Source organism: Pinus tabuliformis, chromosome 9, assembly GCF_031772625.1.
Source record: "Pinus tabuliformis cultivar Carrire ecotype Pingquan chromosome 9, CPIR1, whole genome shotgun sequence".
Taxonomy (NCBI): Eukaryota; Viridiplantae; Streptophyta; class Pinopsida; order Pinales; family Pinaceae; genus Pinus; species Pinus tabuliformis.
Window position 1 is genome coordinate 1,884,028,244 of NC_142307.1, and position 9,980 is coordinate 1,884,038,223.

General features: G+C 44.5%; 1 protein-coding gene across 1 annotated transcript; it reads right to left on the reverse strand.

The window, feature by feature from the left end:
• Positions 1-693: 693 nt before the first annotated feature.
• Positions 694-3,750, reverse strand: LOC149156450 (uncharacterized). The gene is made up of 2 exons (XM_089444757.1): positions 1,142-3,750; positions 694-850 (listed from the first exon to the last, which is right to left on the reverse strand). Exons 1-2 carry the CDS (start codon positions 3,748-3,750, stop codon positions 694-696), a joined length of 2,766 nt encoding a protein of 921 aa, XP_089300883.1.
• Positions 3,751-9,980: the final 6,230 nt, after the last annotated feature.

Here is a 9,980-nt window from a genome sequence, read left to right on the forward strand (position 1 = left end):
CGTTTTAAATAGTCTTGTTGGTTATAGGTTCACTAGTAGAAAATGGTGAAATTAGTGACTAGGTGACTAAAAACGTTAGTCACCACAACTTTTCCAAGTGAAATACTACCAAAAATTAGCAATATTAAGAGACCCAACTAAAAATAACTAACATAAATGACTATTTTAGTCACCAGTTAAAATATACGACTAGGTAATAAGTAATACTACTAAAAATGACTAACATAAATGACTAATTTAGTCTAGGAAAAAATATGACTACCTAACAAAAACTACAATAATATGAATTAGTCATTTATGTTGAAATATGGCAACACGAATATTCCAATTTAATTTGTCCTTGAATTAAATTGTGAATTAAAATTAAATTTAGTCTTTTTTTTCCGTGGAAAATAGAGTTCGTAATTTCTATTAAAAAGTTGTTAATAGATATTACATGTTGTAGATGCCAAGGCATATGCTGTAGAGTGGCCAGAGCCACGTTACAAAGTAGAAACTAGATATAAATATCCAAAGTGAGTCTAGGTGAATACATGAACTGTATTTCACCCGTAGATACAGAGTCCCCAAAAAATCTCGATAATAAGGCCCAAGGCCATACAGGAATATGTACATACATATGTCCATACAATATACCCGGTAATAAAGATTCCTGTTATACAAAAAGAAGCTCCCAAATATCAGTTGCAAAAACTAGTGTGGGGGAGGATCCCCCATCAGCGGGCCGTCGATGTAGGGACGATGATAGAACCTGTGTATCCCAGCTGGTGTGTGTTCTTCGATCAGCCAGTCTCCTAGAGGCCGATCCGCCGCTTCTTTCGAAAGCTGGTCAGAAGTCGCATTTCTTTCCCTGTAGATATGAGAAACAGTGATCTGGTCAAAATGTGTTTTTAGAAAAACAATTTCTTCCAAGATATGTTCCAAAGTATATGCATGACAGCTAGTTTTATTGTTTATCCAATCAATCACATTCTTAGAGTCCCCAAAAATTTGAATTTGTCTGCAATGTTTAGAGAGGGCGAAATAGAGAAGGTGTCTCAAAGTGATAAGCTCCGCAAAGTTATTCGATCCCGGTCCCAGACCCAGTCTCAAATAAAAGTAATGTGTCTCATTAATATAAAGTACAATCCCTCCTCCACACCCTTGTGGCGGCGCTGCTCCGTCAAAATATGCCCAAGGCATATCCTTATTAATGGTTTCAGGCAGTATTATTCTAGTACGGATGGACGAGCTTTCAAATGGAATTTCATTGTATGCGGCACAAATGGAAGTTGAGAGAAAATGGTGGTCAACTCTACGATTCTCAAAGATACAGCCATTCCTACACTGCCAGATGAAACTTGATATCACAGCTGGGAGGTTTTGGGCCTTTTCGGTGGCATATGCAGCCCACCAATTTACCCAAGCAGAAGTAGTATCCTCGCCTTGCCAAATCATTCTGATGTTCAGATTCTGTGAGACCTGCTGCCAGATACCTTTAGTAGTCTCACAGTGAAGGAAGAGATGGTTCGATGATTCTTCATTTGACTGGCATAATGTGCACCAAGTAGGTCCAGCAATGGCCCGGTTCTTTAGTCTATCCCCTGTAGGCAGTTTGTTTGCCAGAATGTTCCATAAGAGTAGTTTATTCCTGGGCTGCGCCTGTAGCGACCATACGATTTTCCACCAGCCAAGCAAATTAGCAGGTTTCCTGGCTTCCATTAAGCTGATATATCCTATCTTGGGGGAGTATGTCCCTGATTTGGCAGGGGCCCAAATAAGTTGATCCTCCGCCTCCCAAAGTTTGATGTGAGATTCAATAAGCGCACGGATATAGCCATTCCATTGATTTGTCCATTCCTCCGGGATCAGTCCTTGCCCGGCATTAATCCAAGCTTGGGAGAAAATAGTGGATCGTTCACGATCTCCAATCTGAGCTAAGAATTTGAAGCCTCTGTTGTTAAGGTGTTGAATCAGCTCTCTGGGTAGAATATGAGCATTCCCTGAGCCAGGCCAGGGATCAAGTCCAATACGTACCTGTGTTCCATCTCCCACCCTCCAAAGTAGATTGTCACGAATGAGGGGCATCGCCTTTAGGGTGGCACGCCAGACCACAGATATGCCCTGTAGGTTCCAAGTAGGTCTGTGGAGCCATTCCGTGAAGCAGGAAGGCCAAATATATTTGTAGTGGATAACTTTGGCCCAGAGACTGTCCATCTTGGTGAGGGCCCAGCCCTGTTTGGCTGTAAGAGCAAGAGCAAATTCCGGTAGAGATTTAATTCCCCAGCCGCCCCATTTCTTTGGCAAGGCAATAGTGGACCATTTGGTCCAGGCAAATACCGTACCTTTTTTGTTTCCATTCCAGAGAAAGCGGGTACAAATTTGTCGAATCCTGTTCATAATGCCTTTAGGGATCCAGGTCAGAGACATCCAATAGACAGGGGTGGCCTCGAGTGCTGTCTTGATCAGGAGGAGTCTGCCAGCTTTTGACAATAGGCGGTGTTGCCAACCCATTATCCTTCGTTCAATTTTATTAATGAGCCATAACCAGTGAGAATTTTTATATCCATCCGGCTTCAATCTAAATCCCAGATATTTAAATCCATCTATCATCTGGCATTCTAAGAATGGGAAGAAATGGTCAGCAAGTAGGCCTTCCTGCTGTGAGCAGTTCATCATGGACCTGGTGGATTTCTGTTCATTAATTTCCATACCCGTAGCTTTACAAAAGAGAAGTAGGATATCATTGAGGGCAGTGCTGTCTCTGATACTGCCATTCAGAAAGATTAAGATGTCATCCACAAACAAAAGGTGGGTGAGAGCAAATTGCTCTGTGATTTTAAGACCGCTAATGTCTCCTGTTCTTATGGCTTCCCCTATGAGCCTGCTCAGCCCTTCCATTACTATAAGGAAAAGTAATGGTGATAGCGGACATCCTTGCCTGATCCCCCTGGAGATATGGAAGCGAGCAGTGGCCGCACCATTGATAAGTATAGCAAATGAAACCGATGTAACACAGCCCATGATCCAATTAATGAGATTATGTGGAAACCCTAAGTGAGTGAGTACCATCTTCAAATATAGCCAGTTAACTTTGTCAAATGCCTTGGCAAGGTCAATTTTCAATGAGATGCCTTTCAGGTTCTTGTGCTTGATGGAGTGTAAGGCTTCTTGAGCGGTACCGATAGCCTCATAAATGTGTCGATTCTTTAGGAAGGCAAATTGCTCAGCAGAAATATGAGTGGATAGGATTGGCTTAATGCGGTTGGCTATGATTTTGGCTATAATTTTATAGAGACAGTTGCAGAGGGAAATAGGCCGGAAGTCATTGAAGGAGGAAGGCTCGTCAGATTTGGGGATCAAGGCTATGAAGGTTTGGTTTAAGGGAGGGTGTATATGGCCCGAGATTCTGCTTTCCTCCACCACTGCCAAGAGGTCGACCTTCATCATTTCGTAGAAAGCCAGGTAGAATTCCACTGGCCATCCGTCTGGTCCTGGGCTCTTGTCCTTTTTAAACCACTTAAGCGTGCTTTCAAGCTCTTGTTCGTTGACCGGAAGACAAAGATCCTCTGCATCCTCCTGTGACACAAATCTTGGAAGGTTGCCAGCGAGCCTGATGATCTCTGGGAGGTTAACTGTATTTGGAGCCGAAAAGAGACCTTTAAAGTGTGCAATCCCCAGCCTGGCCAATTGATGATGGGTGGTAGCCCATCCATCAGGCTCCATTGGAAGTTGCCAGATAGTGTTGGCTGCCTTTCTGCCGTTGGCCATATTGTGAAAAAATTTGGTATTGTTGTCCCCTGCTGTGAGCCAAATGGCGCGACTCTTTAGACGCCAGAGTTCTTCTCTTTCCTTCAGGATTTTCGATTTTTCCTCAATCAGGAGACAGAGCTCTACTTTAGTTCCATCCGATTGGTAACCTAATCCCCTTTCATCAGTTAATAGGCCTATTCTGTCTTCCAGATCCTTCAGGTGTTGTTCCTCTCTATTCCGTTCTGCTTAGCCCAGAGTTCGGACAATTTGTTGAGCTTCTTAAGCCTGTCACAAAAGTCCGAAGCTTTCCTTCCTTCTCTCAACTGTGATTGAGTGGTCCAGAAATCCGTGACCATCTTGATGTATGCTGGGTCCTGTAGATGGCCGGCAAAGAATTTGTAGGGGGAACGCGGTTTCGGAATGTAGCCACTGATTTGTAGGAGTATGGGATGATGGTCAGACAAACCGCCATTGCTAACCCACTGTCTGTATAATGGGAGTATCTGGATTAGCGCCTCATGCATCATGTATCTATCCAGCCTCCTACCTAAGGCTGCCTCTCCAGTCCATTGATTGTGCCAAGTAGGTAGTATTTTATTCATAGGTATGTCCACAAGCTGATGACCTTCAAGTAACATATTCATTTGATCCGCGATAGGATCTCCTTGAGAAGATGGCCCCCAGGACTCCCCAACACCCAAGGAGAAATTAAAATCACCCCCAATGATAGTGTTCTGTGTAATATGTCCAGCTGAGAGGAGCTTTTGCCAAAATTCAATCCTGTTCTGATTAGGTCCATAAACGTTGAGGATTCTGATGGGAAGGCCTAGTTCACCCAGAGTGATGTCCATGCCAAGGAACCCTCTTCCTCCCCAGACCGAGAGAGGTCTATGCAAATTAGGGTTAATACCGATGAGCATGCCCCCAGATCGACCACAGGCATCTACCCCATGTAGGTGCCAACCAGGAAGGTAGGAGAGAATACATCGGACCGCAAACTCTGAGGGGCAGAGGGTTTCTTGAAGAAATAATATATCACATTTTGATTCAAGAATCAGTCTCTTGAGAGCCAAACGTTTTTTAGGGCTGGCAAGACCCCGACAGTTAAAAGAGAGGCAGATCATGGGATCACTCTGGTACTGGGCTCATTTGCTCTAAGTGCCCGCTCAATTGTTTTCTGTCGACCCGATGCCACATCTGCCACCGCAGATAGTTTCGTCGATGTGATTCGGGAGGGTCGGCCTCTCTTCTGTTTCCGATGCTGACCCGGGGAGGAGCCCAGTCCAAGAATTTTTGGATTAGATCTGGATCGCAGGAGGTAATGGTGCCCACCAGATGCCAACAAGGAGGTCGGGGTAGCCGGATCTTCGCTCTCCGGGATAAAGGATGGAGGAGTAGTGGAGAAAGTGTGGGTAGGAGGGTCAATGGGACAATGGATAGAGGATAATGAAACACAATCAGAGAGGGTGGTTCTGAGTGCAGAATGCATATTGGAATGCAAAACATTCGAATAAGAAGGATGACAAAGAGGAGAGGAGATGGCACCTGATTGAGATGATGCCGGCTCCATCGTCTTAGCTGCGGCTTCTGCTGTCCTGGATCTTGTGCGCGGCGGTTCAGTAGAAGGCACCGCGGACTTCCTGGATGATCTCTTATTCCCACCTTCGCCCGGCCCCTTAGTATGTTGATCCATTTGTACCGGGTCGTCTTCCATTGCATTGGCATCTACCTTTGGGTTGGCAGGAGGATGGCTCCTGGGACCATGCGAACTCTCCTTGCCCCCGCCAGAGTTCAAGGGGCAGTCCTTATAGAGATGTCCAGTCTTGTGACATCTGTGGCATCGAAAGGGGACTCCTTCGTAGTCCAGTAACTGCTTCCTGGTGACATGATTATGATATATTTCGATGACCTCCTCCAGACCTGGCCTAGTATCCATGTGAACTAAGATACGAGCCATGGAGCGCTTACCCGACTTCTCATATGTGCGGTCATGTTCCAGGTAAGTGCCCAGTGTATCACCAATTCTTTTGAAAACGTAGGGGCTCCAATATTGCCAAGGCAGGCCTGGTAAGCGTACCCAGACAGGGCCAGCTCCAAGTTGTTCACGATCAGGGTCAAATAAGGGATCCCATCGTTTCAGTAGAACAGGCATAAGCTCAATGTGCCAGTATTTACCCAGAATTCATTCGGCGAATTGTTGATGACAGAAATGGAGTGCGAACCAGCCTTTGGACAGGACCATCACCTCCGGTAATTCTTTGAGCAGCGGTCCCCATATCTCCTCCACCCACGATTTTAGTCTCTCCGCCGAGTAGTTCCGACCACGAACACGTCCAACCAGTACCTTTCGCGCAGCATCCATAATGTCCGGAAGCGGAGCTTCAGGTCCCAGGTTTACCTTAAACCCAGAATTATTGGCTTTGAGGCATCTTCCTTTGGCAAACTTCTCTGTGCGTTTTCCTGCAAGAGTCTCTCGAAGTAACCTGCGACATGGGTCCGAGGTACTTTGTTGAGCGGAGTGAATCGACTGTGCAGGGGTAGGCGAAGTAAAACAACCAGAGCGAATAGGTGATCGAGGAGCCGAGGTGCCAATACCCAGAGGATTCGGGCCAGGAGGAGGAGGTAGATGCGTGTTCCGTGGCATAAAAGAAACCGATAGGGAGTGGGAGCTAGATGGAGGAGGAGGATTCAGGGGAGAGGGGATGGGAGTATGTAAGGGATGATGGAGGGGAGCATCCAGGGAAGGCGAAGCAAGCAAATTTGGACCCAAAAGCTGTAGCGTCGCCGGCGAAAGTGGAGGGCAGTCGAGGCCACCGTCCAGAGTAGGATATACCGGTTCCTTGTCTTTCCCAGTTGTCGACAGATGTTGAGGTCGAGTTGAAGCGCCAGCCGTAACCCCATGAGCTATACTACGCGGAAGCATCAACGGTCTGGAGGTGTGAGCCCATATTTCTTGGTTGGGCAAGGGGTCCTCCCCATAGTCTAATAGTTCCTCTTCAATCATATTGTCTGTCGGTGGGTGCATATGAGGACCCGTGATCGAATCCGGCAGATGCGGAAGGCGGAAGACGGATATAGGTGGGCGTTGACGGGTAGGCAGTATCCGAAAGGATGGCGACCGCCCAGGTAAATTGCAAACTTAGAGGGAGAAGCCCCAGGTGAGGAGAAAAACAACCCCGCGACCGTCGCCGCGAACCCCGAGCTTAAACTGTAAAGAACCTGACAGTCGGCCCTGCCCTATGGCAGTGGCCCCATCTTTGTAACCCAGGAGGGCCCCAAGTGGCGAATCCCGCGTCGTCTAGTGCGCCATCTTCACAGGAGTTGCAGGTCCCGAGCTAGGGTTTTGAGTCCGCCATTTCTTGCCGAAGTCCTATTACGTGATCTTGTCGAATTCTTACTTATTTAAGCATCTTGTCGAATTTAGTCTTAACAACTACTTGGAATTAATTAATTAATTAATTTTAAATTAATTAGTTGGAGAAATTCAAGTTAGAAGTCTTTCTGAAGTCATGCAAGAGTTATCCCTTAAATTAAGGAGATAAGATTGAGTTATATTTGAGTTGTAATTAGTTAACTCAATTTACTGAGTTAAGTGCAGTTAAATTAGTTCCAAACTTTTTGAGGAACTAATAGTGAGTTAATAGTCAGTTGATGCATTAATGCACTCAACTCGTGCTACTCCAATTAACTCAAGATTCCCTCATCAAAAACCCACGCACGTCTATTCTCAGAAAGACCCAGTTGAGATTAATTTTCAAGGATAGTGTACTATCAGTTGCATGTGTTTTCTCATGGAGAAAACTAATGCATGCAGTCAAGGATTCATCCTTGAGGATTGCACAGTTTTGAAGGTTTGTTTTCCACTTGGTAATAGGCTAATCATCCACAAGGAACAGTATAAGGAAATAGGAGCTTGGAGGGTAGAGAAGATTGCTAGAGAGAAGCCAAGATTTCTTGTGAGCATCTGTGAGGATTGTATCGAGAGATGGCTAGCTGTGAGAGCTAAGGCTTTGTATAATTCAAATGTAATTCCACCATGTATGATAATACAATAGTGTGGGGATTTTATCTGAGACTTTCCCCAAAAGTATTCTCATGTGTATTGTGCCATTGATTCTTCTTCTTCTAGTTATATTGTTCAACTTGATCTTTAAGCTTTTGCAAATTGATAGTAGAAGTAGGTTATATTATTCTTCTTTGATTTATATTACATTATCGAGTTAACCTATCACATATTTTCTACATGGTATCAAATCTGTGAACAGTATACTGAGAAGAGAATTCGAAGTTTGAAGTTCAGGGTTGCAGGTGCAAATCTAATTCATATCATACTTCAAGGTTGGCCAATGGCATTCTATGGCTTGAGACTCGAGTATGCCTTGGAAGGTAGGTCAAATTACATAGCATGAAAAGATATAATGGAGGTTGTATTAGAAGATAATGGCTTGAAGGAATTCATTGATCAATAAATCCCAAAGCCTGCTTCAACTAACGCACAAGATTTGGTTGAGTGGAAGAAGTGCGTGGTTAAGGCGAGAAGGATCATCCTTGAGGGAGTTCAAGACCATATTGTCTCGAGTCTCCATGGGAAGAATACTCCATTTTTAATGTGGAAGACATTGAAGGACTTGTACCAGAACAGTAGCAACCAGCGGAAATTGGTGCTCAAGGATAAGCTTCGAAGAATCAAGATGGAGAAGGGTGATACTATTTCCACATATCTGAACAAGCTCACCACCTGCAGAGATGAGCTTTAGAGTGTGGTAATAACAAGTGTCGATGATGATATGGTGATCCTCGCTCTCCTTGTCCTTCCAAAGAGTTGGAATAGCTACCAAAACTCTGTGAATGGAAGGTAGAAACTACCGAATTGCGAATGACTGTGGTTGGATCTTATGCAGGAGGAGATCAAGAGGAGCACATGAGATGGTTCTTCATCTAAGAATGATGATGAAGAAAATCTGGCCTTATCAATTAAGCCAAGGAAAGGGAAGGGGAAGGCTTCCCATTTCAAATCGAATTCTTCTCATGGAGGGAAGAAGGGTGACATGTCTAAAGTAATATGCTTTAACTCTCACAAGATGGGAAATTATGTGACTAATTTCCCATCGAAGAAGTCCAAGAAAGGATCCTCGAAAGGATCAGAAGGTGAGGCATTAGCCTCTAGGTTCGAAATGGACTTTACCCTCATCACATTGATGGTGTCATTGATGATGGGTTGTGTCTGGTATCTTGACAGTGGAGCCTCATTCCACATGACCGGTGATAAAAATTTATTCAGTGCTTTGGAGGAGAAAGACATCAAGATGTGGATAGAGATAGGTGATGATGGAAGGTATAGTGTTTTAGGAGTGGGCACAATTTCTTTTAAGAGGAAGCATGGAGCTCCTCTCACCTTGACAGATGTGATGTATGTGCCTGGACTAAAGAAGAACTTGGTATAGGTTGCAATGCTAGAGGACAAAGGCTACGATGTTATATTTAGTAAAGAAAATGAGTTCCTAAGACACATAGCCATGGTTTAGACCAAGAGGATAGGGATTCGGGTGAAGAATATCTTTAAACTAGAGGTAGATGATTGTGCAGCATTGAGTATGAAAGATATCATGGGGCTTTGAAGATAATGCACCAGATATCTAGAGGACTTCTGGTGAGCTCCAGTATTGTAGCAATAATGCTACAACTCCTGGGGCTTCCTGTCTCTTAATTTTATCAACCCGGTAGTTCGTACAAACTTGGAAGCGACGGTGCTATATGCACAAGTACTAGCTCTTGTCGCAGCTGTCACTTGGTCAGCTGGCACAAGTCCGCTAGGGCTCAAGCCAACTTCTATAGGCTCTCAGAAGAAGCTTGCTAATTGATGGACGAAAGCTATTCTCAAAGGAAAGCTACTTTACTTGACAAAAATGGACTGAAAGCAAATCAAAGCATGTAAACCTAGGAAACCCTAATTTGACTAGTCTAACCTCTATAATGCAAAGAATGTGAATGAAACTTCTACCAATGCTGTCATTACCTCTAATAAGTGAAAATGCATGAATCTAAGCTGCTTGCATCTTAAAAGACATGTTTTTGTATTTTTTCTTTAAGTGGATGGAATGATTGTGATTTTGTGCTTATTAGGGTTTGGTTGTACAGATGGGATCCTTAGCATCCATCCACAGAGGTTCCTCACGTTCAGAAGCTCAGCAACCGAGTGAGTGTCCTCCTACAGGATGTCTGCAGGGGATCCTACAGGAAACTCAGAG

Coding starts and splice junctions, on each gene's coding strand:
- LOC149156450 (XM_089444757.1), bottom strand. CDS start 3,750: ATGGCCAACGGCAGAAAGGCAGCCAACACTATCTGGCAACTTCCAATG. Junction 851..1,141: donor GGAGCAGCGCCGCCACAAGG/GTGTGGAGGAGG, acceptor TCATATCTACAG/GGAAAGAAATGCGACTTCTG.